The sequence below is a fragment of the Parasteatoda tepidariorum genome, chromosome 3 (assembly GCF_043381705.1).
Source record: "Parasteatoda tepidariorum isolate YZ-2023 chromosome 3, CAS_Ptep_4.0, whole genome shotgun sequence".
In the NCBI taxonomy this organism is placed as follows: Eukaryota; Metazoa; Arthropoda; class Arachnida; order Araneae; family Theridiidae; genus Parasteatoda; species Parasteatoda tepidariorum.
Genome location: NC_092206.1, coordinates 90,327,716 through 90,347,700, shown reverse-complemented (window position 1 = coordinate 90,347,700; position 19,985 = coordinate 90,327,716). Strand labels below are relative to the sequence as shown.

At 28.9% G+C, this 19,985-nt stretch overlaps 1 protein-coding gene across 1 annotated transcript; it reads left to right on the top strand.

Annotated features, from left to right (window-relative positions):
• Positions 1-4,009: 4,009 nt before the first annotated feature.
• LOC122271495 (uncharacterized) lies at positions 4,010-8,237 on the top strand. The gene is made up of 3 exons (XM_043052984.2): positions 4,010-4,780; positions 6,106-7,240; positions 7,699-8,237. Exons 1-3 carry the CDS (start codon positions 4,592-4,594, stop codon positions 8,235-8,237), a joined length of 1,863 nt encoding a protein of 620 aa, XP_042908918.1. The 5' UTR covers positions 4,010-4,591.
• Positions 8,238-19,985: the final 11,748 nt, after the last annotated feature.

Genomic DNA, 19,985 nt, shown 5'->3' with positions numbered 1-19,985 from the left:
ATGATGCTTGAAAATGTTGAAAATTTTGTAGAGTATCCTAATATTTTACTTCAAATAGTATGATTTGATATAATCAGGTTGAAAAAGTTTAAAAATCTGTTCTTAAATATCTTTTAAAACTTTTTTTCTAATTTAATTGCCCAAAAATGAATTAATTTTAAATCATAAGCAGTTAAACTCAAATTAAAATACAGTTTTATCTAAACTATGGGTTTTTGACAGTTTTTGACGTTTTGGACAGAGGGGATTTTTACATAACGGTAAAAACTATGGTATAAACCGGTAAAAACCGTCATGTGTCAAAAACTTGCCAATCCTGCTGTTGAAATGTTCGAATCCAACTTTGATTCCGGATTTTCCCGTAAACTTAACTCCGATCAATAAACACAATTAAAATTATCACTCTATTCTACGGAAGAATTAATTGTTACGAAATCATCTCTTATAACTTTTTTGTAATATTACTTAATACTATTTCACTAATTTGAAGGCTAACAAAAAAAAAAAAAAAACTCTAAGTTTATTTTTTTTATCTACTAAGTTGATAATTGAGTCGTTCAGCAGATTAATATAAGCTTCACTCTATAATTATATGCAATATAAATATGAACTTAATTTCGAGATTTGCTGTCAATTCCAAATTTAAAAAGAGAAGAAAATATTGGAAGCAATTTTTTTTGTAAGGCAGATTCTTTAATCACTTGATAGAAATCCTAATATATCCTATGAAATAAAAATGTTTTTATATATAATTGGAGATGATATTTCTTAAANGTATAGTCTCAGTACACGTTTTTTTTAAATACAACTTTTATCATAAAAGGCGTTGCAAGAATTTCTTATAAATTATTTTTTTTAAAAATAAAAGTTGATATCTTGTTTGATATTTTTATATTATTTGACTTTCCTTCTTTATTTTTAGAGTTAATAAGAAAATCTTGCAACAAATTTTAAGATAAAATTTCATAAAATATTATAATATCAGAAAAATTAACTGAAGCTATGTTAACTTGATTTTCCCAAAATTAGAAAGTTACACTCAATATTCTAATTTTTACTTCGTCAAGTAAAACCATAAAGGAGTTGTTTTGTAAAACTTTTAAAAAATTTTCTATTCTTACTCTTAAGCAATCTCGTGATTGAAACTGTTTCTTAATTTTAACTACAAAACACTGAGTACTATATTTAAACAAAATAATGCGTTTAAATGTGTCCTAATCAAATTCTTTTATTCACAATAAATCAAAAGTTGAAAAGAGAATAACACAACATTCGCAAATGGCTAAGTTCACCCGTTCTTTAATTCCAAAATTTATAATTCCGCACATTTGTAAATTGACTAACCCATAAAGATTATGAAATTGTTTTGATAAATGCAATACTATCAGTAAATGTATTATATTCTAATTATAAATCTAATCCTGTTTGCAATATCTCGAATTTAGTAACTTGGCATAATATATTTTGATACATTTCTTGGCCAAGTTAAAGCTTATTGCCAAGTTAGTGCTTGATTTTTATAAATTGCACCCATCACGTGTCAATGAGAAGAGGGATCTACCTGGAAACGGGTGGGGGTCATAATTGAGACAATTACGGAGCGCAGTCCACCACTTCCCAAGTAACTTGATCCTGATTGATTAATCAAAAGTGGCATTTTTGATCAATCATTCGAAATTCTTTATCAAAGATTTCAATTCTTTTATTATATATTTACGCAGAGATTTAACACAAAGACAGGCACGAAACCATGTGGAACATAAACAAACTAATTATGCAAAGAAGTTTGCCAGGTACTCAAAATAAAAATATATCGCGATTAGAATAAAATATATAAACAAATAATAACTCTAAGTTAAGTAAAAAAAGTAGTTGAGATAGAATTATATTTCAGCAATTTCGATGTGCGATACAGCTCTGTATTAATTAACTTAACAATAATTAACTNATATTTATGGCAAATTGTTATTTACTATTTATATTTATTGTTTTTTTTAATTGTTTTTTTTAAAAAATAAAATAAACATATTTCGGTAAAACAATATTGTTATCTATCAAATATTATTTTTATAAAATTACATAGATAATTTAATATGTTATAGTATTTAAAATTTTGATTTAAATTTTTTGAAATTTTTGTTGATTGTTAAATTTTGTTGTGTACATTTATTGCATTTTACATATTAAAAATGTATATATAAAAAATGTATTGCAAAATATTTATGTCACGCCTGTGTGACTTCTTTAGTACCCCGATTAAAATTAACTATTTAACATAATTTACGGATAAGATATAATTAACAAAATTGTACTTTAACTGCCTTAACTGGAAAAAAAAATTTTTTTGTGATTTACGACTATTTTTTAAAAAAAGCTATAAAAGTGATAAAAGAAATAACGCCTTATTTATTTCCTTCATTTTTTTTATTATTTACAGTGATGTTCTTTTTTTTTTTAATATTTTAAAAAGGGACTTGATCACTCTTTGTAAAGCATTTTTAGGTATTTACAAAATATAATTCCTACAAATATTTATTTATGATTTATCATGTCATTTTGTTTGAATTCATAGTTCAATTTTTTAAAATGCTATGTTCATTATTTATATTGTGTTAATTTCATATTGAAAAAATTTTCTGATAAAAAATGTAGCATTTTACAAATTATTTAAGGCAAGAATGCATACAAAAATTTATCCGCACTTCCAAACCTTGTCAATTTTTTTCCGAAAGAAACCTATTTCTGTATCTCCATTTAAGACTTTAGTCCCAGTTCTTAAAATAATAACAGTGTAAATTATAACAAGAAATAATATAAACACATAAAATTCTTAAATAAAAATGAAAAATGAAATTTTAGTAATAAATAAGCAGTAAAAATAAATAACTATTCGCAATCAAAATTACTAAAATTAAATAAATATGCATATATTAATATTTGAAATGCATAAAAAACAATCACACTTGGATTAAGATTTTTTTTTTTAAGTTCACGAAGGGCATAATTGATGTCAGATAATTTTTCAGATTAATGTTTCAGTTTAATGAATAAATACTTATTTAATTTTTATCTACATTTCTTAAATAGCCTTTGATGTGTATCACATGCAATTATATAAAACATGATGGTAAGAAAAGATAATCCTTAATATAAATTTTTATAAACCTTGTCAAAAATAAAGATAAAAATCTACTTCAGTGGGTGTAGTAAATTAAAACTTAAATGAGAAAAAACAAGCATATGAATTTATAAAATATCTAATACGATATATTGATAATAATCTTCATAATAATAATAATAGGGCTGTTTGATTGTCAGGTGAATGTTAAAGTTTTTAATTTATAAATTTATTTAATTAGGTAAAAAATCGTTAATCATACATGTCTTGATGCCTTTTTACGCTCGCCTTCCTCAACAGCGATTTGTCTGTTTTCGATTGTTCTTTTATTCTCACCTCACTTAGTTAAATTTCCAACGTGCGACCTCTATGCGTTCTTTTTCGCGTTCACTTGGAACAAAATTTCTTAAAATGAATACCAAGAGGGGTGATTTTGAATAAATAGCATATTATTAAATTATATTATCAAATAGATTAATGTTGTAATTTTGCGTCTAAAAGATATTTTAAATAATAGAAGATCGTTACTTTCAGTAACTTTTATTAACTTAATTAAAAATAAAAAACGCTCAATCTCAAATCTTAAAGCTCAAGGCTCTATAAATTGTGAAAATTTTTACAATAAATATAAAAAGTATGTAACCATCATTTCTAGCACTTCATCATAAGTTGATTTAATGTTTGCTTTGCAAAAAATATGCAAAATGTATTTAAATTTTTAGTACTTTTACGTATTTAAAAAACTTTTTAACGATAACAAGAATTGAAGGTACATATTTCTTAAAAAAAGAAAATTGCGAAAAAATTCTGATATAATATAAAATGAATATTAACTGTATAATATAAATTAATATTATTGCGGAATTGAAAATTTGACTGTTGAAAATTCTGTTGTTTTCTGTTGAAGATTTGACTAAAATTAACAAAGAAATTTACAAATGTTCATATAATTTTAATGACCCGAGTATTCTTACCCCTCCCTTCAAAAAAAGATATCTAAAGAGAAATTAAAATATTTAATAAAACTAAATTTTAAAAAAATAACATTAATCACATCGGAAACATACTTTCCTTACACATGTATAATCCTTAAGATCTGATTAACAGTGCCCATTACTGAATTTTTTCTATTATGAAGACAAACCGCTTGTAAAACTTATATTCCAAAAGTTTGTTTCAGACTTATAAATTTAGAATCCGAACTTTAATTCTTAGATCACCAATTTAAATGAATATTTTTTCCCTCTCCAACATTGGTTATTCAGTCCTCCTTAAGAGGAAGGGGGGGGGGCAGTTCCTTTTAGAACTTTCCAAGGTTTTTTATTATCAAGTTTTATAAAATATGTTAATTTTTAAATATCTTTACGGTTACTTACTTTTATACTCCCAGAATTATGAGTTGTTTTCTTAAATTAAAATAATCGTTATACGTTATAGAAATCGAAGACAACAAGAACAAGCGAACACCGTATCATGTCAAGTATTTCTAAAAAACGGAAGCGAATAAAACTTCAATGTTGTATTTGTGGTAGTCAATTCGATGATGATTATAGAAATCGCCATGAAAAGGCATGCCATGAAGGAAAACGTGTTCAAGTTAAAACATTAGACGCACCATCGAGCCCTTTTGAAGCTGCAAAGAAAAAACCCCAAAACAGCCAAGTAAGTGACATTTAGTTTTTGAATAAGTATATATATATAATATATATATATATATATGATTTTGTGAATCATTTTAATTTTTTAAACAAACAGTTGTGTCCTTCATTTTGCATAAATTAGGAACTGATGTTATTTATTAAATTCAAATTTTTAAAATATCATTTCTCATTGTACACGTTTACAAGTGAGCAATGATAAAAATCCATTTATAAATAGGAGAACCTTATAAAAAGCACATAAATGACTAAAAAAGTAACTTAATTGCACCAATTTTAAATTTATGTTTATTGATAAAAAATGTTCATTACGAAAATTATAAATGAAAAATTTACTGAGATGTTTTTGAACATAAATGCCTAAGTTTGCATAATGTTTTTGAAATTAATTAATTTAGGGTGATATTGTATTATTGTTGGCATGAGGGTGATATATATCTCATCATTTAAAACGCATAAAAATATTAATATTTAATTTTCAAATCCAAGAGATAAAAACTGTATTACGGCATGCATATATTAAATATAAGTATTGTTTAAAGTCCTTGCAAATACTTGTTCTATTTTTATTTAATTTTGTCTTTTGCTTATTTATTTGTTTAGAATAAGAGAGTATTTACATAAGACCTATAATTCGATGGAATCGCTTTTTATGGCTGGTTTTGAATAAATTTAACTGAACTGGCTAATATTATTTCAAGCAATTACCAGCTAAATACTCTTCCATAAAAAGGGATTTTTAAATGAGATGAGAGTTCGTAAAAATAGAAATAGCATTAATGTGATAGTAAATTTTACTTACAATTTTTAATTTAAATAATGTTAAGCTGCATTACGTATGTAAACATATATATATATGGGACTTAAGATTCTTCAAAATATGTCGATTTTCTTGTTTACACCAGTGCTTTTGATTTTGCTCAATATAATATAATTGATGCGTATATAGTGTATAGGTAAAAGCAGATATTGAGCAATGAAAACAAAACTAAACTCTAATAGCCAAAGTGTGTATAAAAGTTTCGGCTTAGATTCTAAATTCGTTGTAAGAAGTTATGTTTCAAAGAAAGTAAATTTTCTTATATGAATTCATTACTTAAAACACAAATGTGTTTATAATGTACAAAATTTCTTTTAGAGATATAATTTTGCAGAACTTAGATTTATTGATTTTAAAAGTGAAATGGCAACAAAAAAAAATTCCCAAAATAAAGAATATATAATATATAAAAATTTTTACAGTCTGAAAATTGGCACTTTTTAAAGAACCATAGATCCCAATTTTTAAAAAAATAGCTGAAAAATTTATTTTATTTATTATTATTTCAGAATCTTCATCATTTGACAGAAGTTGTAAGCGAAATTTCAAGCAACTTTCCAAAAAGCACTGTTTCCTTTGAAGTTAATAAGTTAGCTGGCCTTGAAAAAGAAACTAAAGATGTAGAAAATGAAGAAATAGAAAATGCTTCGAAAATCACTGAAGAGTTAATAGAATTTTCCGAAAATTCTATGAACACAAATGAATCTACAGATCCTGAAGAACGAAAAATTGTGGATGTAGAAGCTATTACAGAAAAAGCAATTGAAGAACTTAACCATGCTTCGAAAAATCCTTCTTTTGAAACAAATCAGTTAGTTCTTAACTCCGAAGAAAGGAAAGATGCGGTTGTAGAAGTTTCTCCAAGAGTAAGAAAAGAAAAAAATGAAGAACTCATTACTATTGCTTGTCATTCTCCAACCAAAGTAACCGACACTACAATATTACTAAGATTCGATGAACAAAATACTGATGGTAATCAACAAAATACTGAAGGTAATAAGTCTTGGTTGACGTGTTTAGCTCAACTTTCAGCGCTAGTTACTGAGGTTGAAGAGTGCAAGAAAATTTTAAACCATATGAACGAAGAAGGATTTGCAAATCCTTTGATTTTTTTGTCTGAAAGCATAGAAGTCATAACGAGTGTAAAAGAAAAGTGTAGCTTGTATTTAAATGATGCAACCACGGCTCTAGATGCAATTTTAAGCAGTCGGCAAGTAAGTTCTCATTCTGTATCGGAAGAACATCATGAAATAGTTGAGCATGACCCTGGAAAACGCAAACGTATTTGTTCTTCAAATCAAAGGAAGTATTTAATTTCCCTTGGACCAAATCAGCCAAAACTAACAGCTTTTCCGGCTAATAATGAAATTCCTCAGTCCAAGCAAAGACGCTTTAATCCCAGCTGGTATAAGGAATACCCACATTTGGAGTACAGCGTATTTAAAGACGCTGCATTTTGCTTTGTTTGCAGTCTCTTCCCTGCATGTACTAATAGGGAAATAACTGGTGATGTGCCCTGGATTGACGAAGGTGTCAGGCAATGGCATAAAATGAAAAGTGTTGGTAATAATAAGCTAGGTAAACTCGCAAGCCATTTCTCCTCGTGCAAAGCATCCCTCTCCACCGGCATTGAAAAAAGAAATTGTTCGTTCTTTTATAGATAACTATTTCGTACGTCACATTGATTGAATGCTTGTTTCTTGAATTCCCTTCATTTTCTTCCTGGAAACGAATCTAGAAAATAAACTCAAACACTAAAGTTTATAACTGGAAACTACTTATTTCCACAAAAATGAATTCTTGTATATATTTGCGCAAGCAATATATAAGCATATAGTTTGTAAAGTCCAAAAATCAGGTATGTTTGCGATCATGGCGGATTGAACACCTGATACCTCTCACAGAGATCAGCTATCGTTAGTAATTTGATATGTAGATGATAGCAGGAATCCAAACGAGAGGCTCTTAAAAATTACAAAAGCAAAAAATAAAACAGGCTCTGGAATTACAGTTAAAAAATTTGTCTCAAACACGCTGAACCAACAGGTCTGAATCTGTAAAAGCTGTTTGGCAGCCTTTTGATGTTATTATATCTGTTCTAGATGATATTTCATCCTCAAAAAAATTTGACTCAAAGACAGGACTTGGGGCAACAGGATTACAGAAGAAAATGCTTTCATTCGATTTTATTTCTACTATACTGTTCATGAAAAATATATTGTATAAATTAAAAAATTTAACAGAGGCTTTGGAAGCAGAGAAACTAAATATTATCGATGCCTCCATTCTAATCGAAAGCGCCATAAAATCTTTAGAAGATATCAATTATAATAAAAAGAGCATGGACGATTTATTGGAAACTGCAATTGCATTTTCAAAACAATGCGAAACTGATCCATTCATGGAATTTAAAAAGCATCACAGAAGAAGGATTGCACCAAAAAGATTGGACGAGAATGCGGAAACTCAAGCTAAGTATTCTCTGAAAGATTTCTATCGAAAGGAATTTACAGCAGTGTTGGACACTATGATTACATTATGTAAGGACAATGTCCAAACGTTTGTCAACGTCTTAAAACCCCTGTTTGACATTTTAAAAGCCTCCTATGGAAAGAAGCCGATGTACTTTGGAAAATGTTGAAAGGGCTCTTTCACTTTTCCCCGCCAACTTAAAAATTTCAAATCCTCTGGCAGTTCAAGCAGAACTAGAGATTTTCTGCGATCATTGCAAAGAATACTCTGACTTAATGTCAGTAAAGAAAAAGTCAGAGGACCTGAAGAAAATATTGCCTTTGGCAAATTTAGTTTGTCGCTTAGTGCTAACTGCACCAGTGACAGTTGCGACGGATGAAAGAACTTTCAGCAAGCTGAAATTGGTTAAAAAATATCTTCGAACAACAATGACCAATGAACGCTTAAATTCCCTGCTTTTACTCAAAGCAGAAAAAGATATAGTTGACAATATTAAGCTTGATATGTTGGCAGAACATTTTTCACTTTTAAAACAACGCCGAATTAAATTTACGTAGCTAATATAATTAATATAACGTAACTTTGCTGATATCTTAATTTTTTTTATCCTTTTCATGTGAATTTCTTCATTTATAATTTAAGTGGCAAATATTTTTAATGTTTTTTTACGTTATTTTTTAAAAATAAGAATTGACAATTTACTTTTGAATCAATTTCTGATAGAAGACTGTGTATGCTGATTGTGACTTATTTCCTTATCTTCTAACAGTTGCTCTGTTTAGCTTTTTGGTAACAACATTTAGATGAAACAAAAGATAAGTTTAATAACATAGAAATTTTCAAAAAAAAAAATTAATTATTAAGTAAAAGTATTTAAAAGTTGCATTGAAAAACATTTAAATTTACAACTTTATTTTTTAAAATTATTTCCACAAATAATTATTGCTNGTAACAACATTTAGATGAAACAAAAGATAAGTTTAATAACAGAGAAATTTTCAAAAAAAAAATTTAATTATTAAGTAAAAGTATTTAAATATTAAGTAAAAATATTTAAAAGTTGCATTGAAAAACATTTAAATTTACAACTTTATTTTTTAAAATTATTTCCACAAATAATTATTTATTACTATTGCTGAAAACTTTATAGGTTTCAGTTTATTTAATAAACAATTATTTTTTTAAATATTTTTTACCAATTTAATAAAAAAAGTTTGTAGAAATTTAAAAAGTATGTTTTCTTTTTGATTTTGAATAATTACTGGTAACATGTAGTAGTAAATAATACCACATTTATACCTATAGCGTTTGCATTTTTAAGTGCTGTAAAAATTATTCATGACAGTCGGCAAAATTAACTTCAACACCCCCCCCCCCTCAGGAATCGGTTAGGGACGGGCCTGGATGGAGTTAAAAACTCGGAGCGCATGGGACTCCTTTCAATGTACAGTTGGTGCCCACATTTCTAAAACCTCCAGTGGTAAAATTAAAGTCCAACTTTCTTCAATAAGTCGGAGAAGAGTTGGAGTTACCGGGGGCAGCAAGAGGATACCCTCTGGGCGCCCACCAGTTCGTGAGAAACACTCGAAGAAAAAAAGAAAAAGAAATCTCGCTGAAAATGTGAGTATGAGACTTACTTATGGTTAATGATTAGCGATTACAGTGCACTTCTCACAGCTATTTACTTTTCAAGGAAATTAACAGAACTCTGTTTCATCATGTAAACTAGAAAATGACTAATAAGTAGAATGACCATGCTTTTGTGACGTCACTTCCGAACTGCACTTTTGGACAACAGGTTTTCTGTTGTCAAGATATATTAGTTGAAAAGTAAAGTTACGTGAGTAAAGTGCTCTTCATAAGAATCTAGAAAGATGTCGTGCAACGTAAGAGAATCGTTCTTTCCTTAAGTGATAAAACGAAAATTTTAAAAAGATTGAAAAATGGAGAAAGTGGAAGTAAATTGGCGTCAGAATATGGCGTAGAAAAAGCGACAGTGCCGGAATAGGAAAAAAAACTGAAGAATCCGTTATGAATTATGTTTCAGTAGTGGACAAAAACAATGGAAATTTAGATAGAAAATGCATGAAAAAGTCAAGCAACGATGAAGAGGACAAAGCACTTTATTTGTGGTTCCTGCAATAAAGATCATTAGGCCAACCAATATCTTATTATGCAAAAAGGCTTTATTTTTTCATGAGAAATTCGGTGGAAAAGGTACCTTTCAGGCTAGTTCGGAATGGTGAAGGAATTTTAAACATCGACTTTATTTGTTACGAGAGTTAGAAATTCATGGCGAAAAACTTTCCGTATCTAACGAAGCCGCTTCAAATTTTGTAAAGGAATTAGAAAGCATTATTGAAACTGAAGGATATGAAGAAGAATTTACTTGTAATGCGGTTGAAAGTGGACTGAATTAAAAATCTCTACCACGAAAATTCAGCTTCAGGAGATGAAAAACGTGTTTCTGGGAACAAGATAATTAAAGAAAGAGTCACAGTTAACGTATGCGCAAATGCAACTGGAAATCATCGAATGCCTTTAATGATGATTAGAAAATCCAAAATCTAAGAGCCTTCAAAAATGTTAAAACACTGCCTGTCATTTATGCACCTCAAAACAAAGCGTGGATGAACACCAAAATTTTTATTGACTGTTACGATAAGACTTTCATTCCAAATGTGAAGAAACATCAAAAGAATTTGGGGAAAACAGCAAATGCAATGGGAAAGATAGCTTTTGCAATGGCAAAATAAAGAAAAATGTGGTAAAATCAGTAATTGTCAAAAAAAAATATAAAAAGTTGAAATAAGATTTTGAAAAAAAATTCAAAATGAAAAAAATTTTTAAAAAAATAAATAAAAAATAAATATTTAAAAAATAAAAAAAAAAAAACTTTTAAACACGCCAGAGCTATTTTCGATAGTACTGCCAGTCCCAAGCCTGGAAAAAGCGTGAAGGGGAGTTAGTGCATAAATAATAATAATTTAAATTAAGATTTTAAACAACTTTCCAATTATCCGACCTTTTCATTATCCAAACCACGTTCGGTCCCGAGCAGTTCGGATAATCAGCGCTCTACTGAACTTCGATTTGTTGAATGGATATTTACACTATGACACTCATTTTAAAGTTACATGTGTGTCATAATAGAGTTTATATAACTAAAAGGCTCACTTTGAATTGATATCTTTTTCTTTTACTAGTCCCCTCTCGCGCTTGGGGGGGGAACTTCTTCGCTTTGAATTAAGTCAGCATCTGAGATTGTAATACGTTGTTATAGTTAATATCACGACTGTAACTTACTACTTCCACTTAATTTTTATTGTTTTGCTTATGGCAACGCTGTTGAAATGTCTTACGTTGGATATTTAGTGTTCGATTAATTAAGATTTATAAATATCGCTAAATTTAAGTTGGTTTAGAATTAATAAATGTTTGTTATGTTTTAATTTGTATCTGTTTATTCATCTGTAGAACTTCATTTGAATAATACTAAAAGGCGTCCGTAAAATTTATTTGTTTGCTGCAATTTACATTTCTGCGACAGGACATTTTTTCGAAACAATGTTTCAAGCAGCTAAAGGATTTAAAAAAGAAAATTTGTTATTCGTCGCCGAAGAAATTGGCGCAACATTACCTCAAAAGGTCACAATATCGGAACTGAAAGAAGCAATTTTGAAAAGTAAGCCGTATTCCGAAGATTCACAGTTTGTTGCTGATATTTTGGCAACGACTGTTAGTAACCGGAAACATAAAGAATTGGAGCAGGAGGAACAAAAACGATTAGAATATGAAGAACGGGAAAAAATAAGATTACACTATCTGGAGTTGGCTCGAATTCAAGTGAACCCACCAGTGGCAATGGCAGGTGAGTCCGAAAACTATTATTACTAGTGCTAGCAGGAAATTTAATTTGCCCAAATTAGAGTTTCAACAATTCAGTGGGGATATTAAGGAATGGTTACCTTTTTGAAGCCAATTCCAACAGATTCATCAAGATGTTGATATTGCGCCCGAAAATAAATTTCAATAGCTTATTCAAGCTACTGTAATTGGGTCTCGTCTTCCGTTAACCGGAACTAACTACGCCAAATTGATAGCCTAAAAGTTCGGTTTGGAAAAGATGAACTTTTGGTCGAAGTTTCTGTTCGCGAACTATTAAAATTAATCATTTCGGTTCAGAAAAATGAAAATTTTTTAATGACTTCTCTCTATGATTAACTTGAATCGTACCTTAGAGCATTAGAGGCACTAGGTGTAACTACTGATAAATGCACTTTGATACTTTATCCGATGGTTGAATCTTGTTTTCAAGAAGGGTTCCTGAAAGCATGGAACAGAAGTGGTTCTTACGCAGCCTCAACTGATGCTAAAGAACGATTGAATAATTTGAAGACTTTCCTTAAAACCGAAACTGAAGGAGAGAAAAGAATAAATTTAGCCATGGCTGGGTTTGGATTGAGTTCAAGTGAAAATAGCCTAGCTTTTAGGAAAAGGGGAAAGCCTTTGAAGATGCTGTTAAACTGGAGGACACATCCGATGTTATACCTAGCGATGAAGGTGGCAGGGGGAGAAAAAGAAAGTGCATGGCAGCAGCTGAATCAGCTGATGATGAGCAGCCTATCGGAGAGTGGAGACGCAAGATGCCTGCACCCAGGTGTGTCTCCTCGGCTTCCTAGCAGGCTCTTTGAAGATGACCAGCAGGTGGTCATTTCATCATCCCCTGCCACTACTTCCTTCCCTCGAGTAGTAAACCTAGTTCCGGAAAGCAGTGCTGCCCCCTATCGAAGATTAAGCATGGGTCAGTAAGCAGGAATTTGAAGGAAGGTGCTTAAAGTTATTTTGAAATATTTTCTTTATTTTTTCACTTAAAATATGTTTAATTTTTTTTTAATGCAACCTTCAGCTAAACTGCTTGGTTAGTTAATACAACCAAAGTTGTACTGGTTTTATGAATGATACTTAGACACAGGTGTTCTGCATCTTCTGTGCACACTTTTTGTAAAAATAAAAATGTCATCCCTTAAAAATGCTAAAATTTTTTACTCATATTTCATTTAAAAGTAAATACTCTTTGCTCAAATAATAATTACACACTGGTAAAATTATGTGTTTACAGTTTTAAATCTGATTACCATGACAAATATTTTCTTTATTAAGATTATTCTCCATTGGTTAAATTTTTGTAAGTTTCGTTTTCCAAGGTATATTAATAAATTTTTTCATAATTTTCAGTTTAAATTAAAAGAAAGTTTATCAATTATAAATTTCTCTTATTTCGATAATTTGTGAGATACAGTCCTTGGCCTAATTATTACATGCACTATAGGATTATATGTGAAATCCTTATCACCAGGTGATATTATACAGCTTTATTGTTTTTACGTGTCTAAATCCAGTTTGCTCTTGTTTATGTTCATGTATTAATTTGTTACATTAGACGATATATAATGTAGATTCAACGATTGAATAAGTTATACCATATATTATATAAATATAGAATATTTATTATCATGTATTGTATTAGTATATTATAATAATTGGATCAAATTATTAGATACACTTTAGTGTTTTAATAATTGCTAGTTTTGCACGAGTTTGTAAGCAATACTTTCATATTTAAACATACATGTAATGAGTTTTTATTCAGGAGATTTCTTTTGTGTACTTCCTATTTGTATTTATTTTGATTGTGATGCATTGCAATGTTAACTAATTGATACACNCTGGAAACAAAGAATTGGAGCAGGAGGAGCAAAAACGATTCGAATATAATGAAAAGCAAAAACAATTAGAATATGAAGAACGGGAAAAAATAAGATTTCACTAACTGGAGTAGGCTCGAATTCAAGTGAACCCACCAGTGGCAATGGCAGGTGAGTCCGAAAACTACTAGTGCTAGGAGGAAATTTAATTTGCCCAAATTGTGTAAGTTTCGTTTTCCAAGGTATATTAATAAATTTTTTCAGTTATTTTTAAATACATCCTTTCTTTCACAAATGTACAATAAATGTTTATTTTTACATAATTTTCAGTTTAAATTAAAAGAAAGTTTATCAATTATTAATTTCTCTTATTTCGATAATTTGTGCGATATACAGTCCTTGGCCTAATTATTACATGCACTATAGGATTATATGTGAAATCCTAATCACCAGGTGATATTATACAGCTTTATTGTTCTCACGTGGTTAAAACCGGTTTGCTCTTGTTTATTGTTCATGTATTAATTTGTTACATTAGACGATATATAATGTAGATTCAACGATTGAATAAGTTATACCATATATTATATAAATATAGAATATTTATTATCATGTATTGTATTAGCATATTATAATAATTGGATCAAATTATTAGATACACTTTAGTGTTTTAATAATTGCTAGTTTTGCACGAGTTTGTAAGCAATACTTTCATATTTAAACATACATGTAATGAGTTTTTATTCAGGAGATTTCTTTTGTGTACTTCCTATTTGTATTTATTTTGATTGTGATGCATTGCAATGTTAACTAATTGATACACAAACATAAACAATTGCAAACCGGTTGAAGCTGCGTAAAAACAATAAGGCTGTATAGTATCACCTGATAATTGAGATTTTACATAGAATTTTATTGTGTGTCTAATAATTAGGCGAGGGACTGTAGAATTACGATGTATATAGAGATGAGATTTATCATAATCGTGAATTTTAACTATAACGAAATATTTTATTTCAGCATTTAAGAAGGAACAATTCTCCATGTTGAATAAAATACTTGTGAGCCAACAGAATGTGGAAGAGATGTTGGCGGATGGTGTTCCTTCAAGAAAGCAACTGCCGGACGGAGCACCTCCGCTACCCTTAAAAACTGAGGTTGAAGTCCAGCAGCTGGAGTGGCTTTTGCATAAAGCAAATGGATGTTCACTTGTAAGTAATTAATTTACCTATTTGTCTAGTAATCTCTGACTAGTAATTATTAGAGATATTTTGCATTGAGTTTCTCATTATTTTCCACTGACTTAATATGTGAATTTTTTTTTTTTAAATATTCGTTGATTTTATTAAAGCTGAAAATTAACATCAAATGCATCAATTGATGACTTTTGCAGATTTTTTCTTTTCAGATTTATGGAGAAAGGGAACAACTGAACTATTACTGAAGCATTAAAAGGAAACAATATATTTTTTTTTAACCTACTGGGTGAAAGATATGGGACAATTTTATATCTTTTTGATTTTTTTTCCGAATTGAAATTTTGAATTTGTAAAGGGGTGCGTGTTGAAATTTCCAAACGCTAATCTAATTTTTTACAGCAAACTTTTGTGTGCCTTACTGCTGCCTAAATTTTGCTTTGTATATTTTATAGTCTCATCTACAGTCGGTAAAAAAAGTATTGGCACATCAATATAGTTTCAAATATTTACGCAACGAAAAGTTCTAACTTTACCAATTAAACTATATTACACTCAATTTTCAAATGAAAACAAAATCGCAAAATATAAAATTCCTGTCATTGTTAACAAAATATTTACATAGAAAAAACGCATTTTATTTTACAAAAAAAATATTGGCACACTCGAATTGCATTACTACCACTACAGATAAGAAGAATAAAACCTTATATTCACTTACTGAAACCGATTCATAATTTGTACTAAGACTAGATTATTAAGTTACGTTCAGTGTTATTTTGAATTTCTCTATTCATTAAGTATGAGTCCGAAGAAGTGTGAAATTCNTATAATAATGTTTTTTTGTTTTAAATTCTGTAAAAGCAAGTGTGCTTTTTATTTTCACTTACTTTTGTTTTTACTATAATAAAGGTAAAGAAAATCCTAGTTTGGATTAGTTTGGTTATTTTATCTTGCAAGAATTTTAAATTAGCTTAGTGTGCTAATACTTTTTTTGTCAACTGTATAAAAAGAACTCACCTCACTCTCCGTTTGTAGCAGTGACTGTCATAAGATTTAACTATTTCTTCCATATCAGCAGTTGGCCTTAGACTTTGTGGCGAGAGGAATTCTTTCTATAGACTAACTATAGTTTATTTAAATATTGCAATAATATTTTGAAAAAAATTTTGTGTCCAATTTTTTTCAGATAAATTATTTGGCCCTTGTAAGAGGGAGAAACATCGAAAAAGCAACGCGGAACATAATGGGGCAAATCTTTTCAAAAGATGTTGCACCTTCTTACAATTGGGCCGGACAAGGGGGAAGATGGCTTTTTCCACCCTCGCGGTTAAGGATGTTGTTGTTAGTAAGTTGCACTTACATTGTGTTTTAACTCAATATTATAGCTTTAAAAGTGGTCTTTGGGAGGATAGAGTTTTGTTTTTTATTTAGTCTGTAAAAGTTGGGATTTTTGATAATTCATTTAATCTAGGTAGATAAACAGATTTTGATGAACCACCTCAATTTATGGAGACTTATGTTTATCTCTTTAATTCTAATATTATTCTTTGTATAAATTCTAATTGTTTCAAACCGTCTTGTTCAAGTTCTCTGCTACTTAAAAGTAATATTTATCCACAAGATATATTCTCAAATGTTATGGGGTATATATATGAGTGTGTGCATGTTTAATAATACAAGTATAGCAGTTTTAATGATACAAGTATAAAACCTTAAATTTGTTCTCGAACTACAAAAAATTTAAATACAACAAACTGTATATTAATTATGACAAAAAAAGCTAAAACATTCTATAGTTTTGCTATTGCTGAAGCAATATTAAGATTTCACTTACCCATTTTCAAGACATGTGAGAATCCTTTAAAAATAAAAAATAGCGCAACTCAATCAATGTCTCTAGCTGTGATAAATCTATTAGTAGAGACTGTGTACAATTCTGAATCAGAAATTGAGAATACTGTTGTTTTTTTTTAAATTATATAAATTTATGTAATGATCTATTGTCTATCAAAATAGCTACAGCAAAAACAAATTAAAATTTTATTGCTGCAAAACTATATTGGTTTTGAAACTGCATTAAAAATAGTGCTTAGGTATTATTTAAATTTTAAAATATATTTTGAATAATTTAAAAAATGTTATAAAAAGTAGATATTCCCATATGTCTGTGTATAGGAGAAGAATGTAGGCTCCAGACAAGGAGCTGGTATTCCTACCAAATGACCTATTATAATGTTGTGATTGGCGGTGGATACACATTAGTCAAATTTTAATAAAGTAATATTTTATTGGCCTAATTTAATAATAAAATTATTAAAAGATCTCTTTAAAATTATTAAAAAAATAAATATCTTATATTATTAATTACAGTGTATTATTCCAAACAAATTCATATTAAATGTAATGGTTGATTGTATTATATTTCAAAATTTTTGCTTTTCATGTTCTACAATTATAAATTTTGCTTCCAGATGTTGCTCTGCATTATAGCTCGAAGGAGCAGGCCAACACCGTCAGCAGGGTGGAGGAGGCGATTAAAATGTGACAGAAGGCAGCGAAATGCAGACTAAAAAATTCTCAATAAAAAATGTTAATATATGATCAAATTTATTTGTTTTTTTTGTTATTTCTGTAGTAAATCAAACATAGCTGCCAACTGTACATTTAAGATTTGTTTCTGTATTAAAAATATTAATCTGTATAAAAAATATTAATTTTAATCTGTATAAAAAATTAAATTTCTGTATTAAAAAAATAATTGAGTGTTCACTTCTTTTACTAATTCTAAAATTTTGTTTTGAAATAAGTTAATAGAATTCTAATGGCAGGTCTAATTATTAGAACATTAGTATTAAGTAAATCTTACACCCTCTCCTTCACTGAACTAAAAACTTCAATGAAAAAATTATTATAGTATCTGAAAGCTGAACATGGGTGAATGTTGGTATATTCTTTTCTACAGAATCCATTAAAAAAAGTAAACTAATTTTCTTACTAGATCGGGGAGAAAGTGAAGAACTAGATTGAGGAGAATGTTTTCTATTAGTTGAATATTTTTAATTGTGAATGAGGAATATTAAATTATACCACTCCAAAAAATTAAAATTGATGTAATGAAAATAAAGAATCTTCTAAAGAAATCAACTTTTGCTAGTTAATTATGCAATGACGGAAAAAAAAAAGACTTTATTCCTTGATGTTTCTTGGATATAAAATTTATCGAAATGTAGAAACTGAAAGCAATAGGTATGCGTTAGCGGCAGGAAGTTAAATACATATGTGATTTATAATGGAAAAATACATAGGCACTTATAAGATTCTCAGTAATGGTTATATAAAGGAAATGTTATAAATTTGGGTGAAATAGTGCTAAATTTACGTTAAGAATCGGTTACAATATTCCCTATAATAAAAAGCGTTAAAAATGTGTAAATATTCATAGTTAGGAAAACGAAATTTATATATCCGAAAATTAATAATATCGGAAAATAATTAATTAATAAAAATAAGCGTTAGAAATACGTGAATATTCAGGGTAAAAAAAAACGAAATATATATAACCGAAAATAAACGTTAATATTTTGGATAAAATTACGTAAAATTTACGCTAAAAAAGTAACCTGCTTGGTGAAAATAACGTGAAAAATTGGTTACGAAACTCACCTTAGTCAAAATAAGGGCGAAAAATGGTTATATTTATTTTAAAAACCCAAATATTAACGTTTTTTTAACTAATTCGAGACTACTACTTGAAACGGAATTATTATGAATAAAAATTTTCAACAATGGGGAGTTTTTGAAACACACTTATCTGTTGATGAAAAGATTGTTAGATACTTCGGTCATAATTCTCTAAAACAATTTTTAAAATGCAAACCGATAAGATTCGGGTATAAACTGTGGGCAATGTGCGGTAAGAATGGGTATTGTTTCAATTTTTCACTTGACGGTAGCAAAAAAGACCCAAATGCTGATAAAATCCTTCCTCTTGGAAGTCAAGTTGTTCTAGAAATGCTATCAGTTATTCAGAACCCAGAAAATCATGTGTTTTTTTGATAATTTCTTTACTAGTTACCGATTGCTTGTCACGCTAAAAGCCGGATTTCGTTCTTGTGGAACTATTAGGGAAAATAGAATGGCTGGATGCCCTATAAAATCTCATAAAGTTATTGAAAAAGAAAAAAGAGGATCTTATGACGACGAATTTGACAAAGAGAATGAAATTTTAATTGTCAGGTGGATTGACAATAAATCAGTTACAATTGCCACAAATTTCGAAAAAATACATCCTGTGGTGCAAAGAACAAAAAGAAAGAGTACTTGTGCCTCAACCAAAAATCATACGTGAGTATAACACTTTCATGGGTGGTGTGGATCAACATGACTGGTTATTAGAAAAGCACACTATATCTATATAAAATGGTAGTGGTGTTTATTTACAAGAATGATAGACATGTCAGTAGTGAATGCTTATATTTTGTATAAAATTCTTCACAAAAAAGATAATAAGAAGCTAATTTCAATAAAGCCAGCTAGATCGATTAGATAAGAGTCGGCAAATGATAAAATCAGCCTCTACTGCTGAAGTTTTTGCTGACGTACGATACGATCCTGTTGGACATATAATAGCAAAAAGGGAGAAGCAAAGCGTTGTCAGATGAAAAACTGTACATCAAAACCACGAACATTTTGTCAGAAATGCAACATAACATTATGCATGCTTTGTTTTCCTAAGTTTCATAATAAACTGAACAAATAAGTGGTATATACTTTAGTGTATATTTTTTCTGCTTTAATGTACTGAATATTTTACGTACTTTTTTATTATTTTATGTACTTAAGTATTTTAAAAATGCTCTACTAAATAAATATACATAAAGTGAAATTACGTTGTATTTATTTAGTGAAATTGGTTCTTTTCATGTTGTTCCTTTTTGTAATTCAAAAATACTAATAATAATGTTCACAAACATTATCAGAAGTCTAATATTCTATTTAGTTTTAAGGAAT

Bases quoted from the DNA above. Each gene is read 5' to 3' on its own strand.
- LOC122271495 (XM_043052984.2), top strand. From the start codon at position 4,592: ATGTCAAGTATTTCTAAAAAACGGAAGCGAATAAAACTTCAATGTTGT. The intron at 4,781-6,105 runs GTAAGTGACATT...TTATTATTTCAG, and splicing joins AAAAACCCCAAAACAGCCAA to AATCTTCATCATTTGACAGA. The intron at 7,241-7,698 runs GTTCGTTCTTTT...TATCTGTTCTAG, and splicing joins CGGCATTGAAAAAAGAAATT to ATGATATTTCATCCTCAAAA.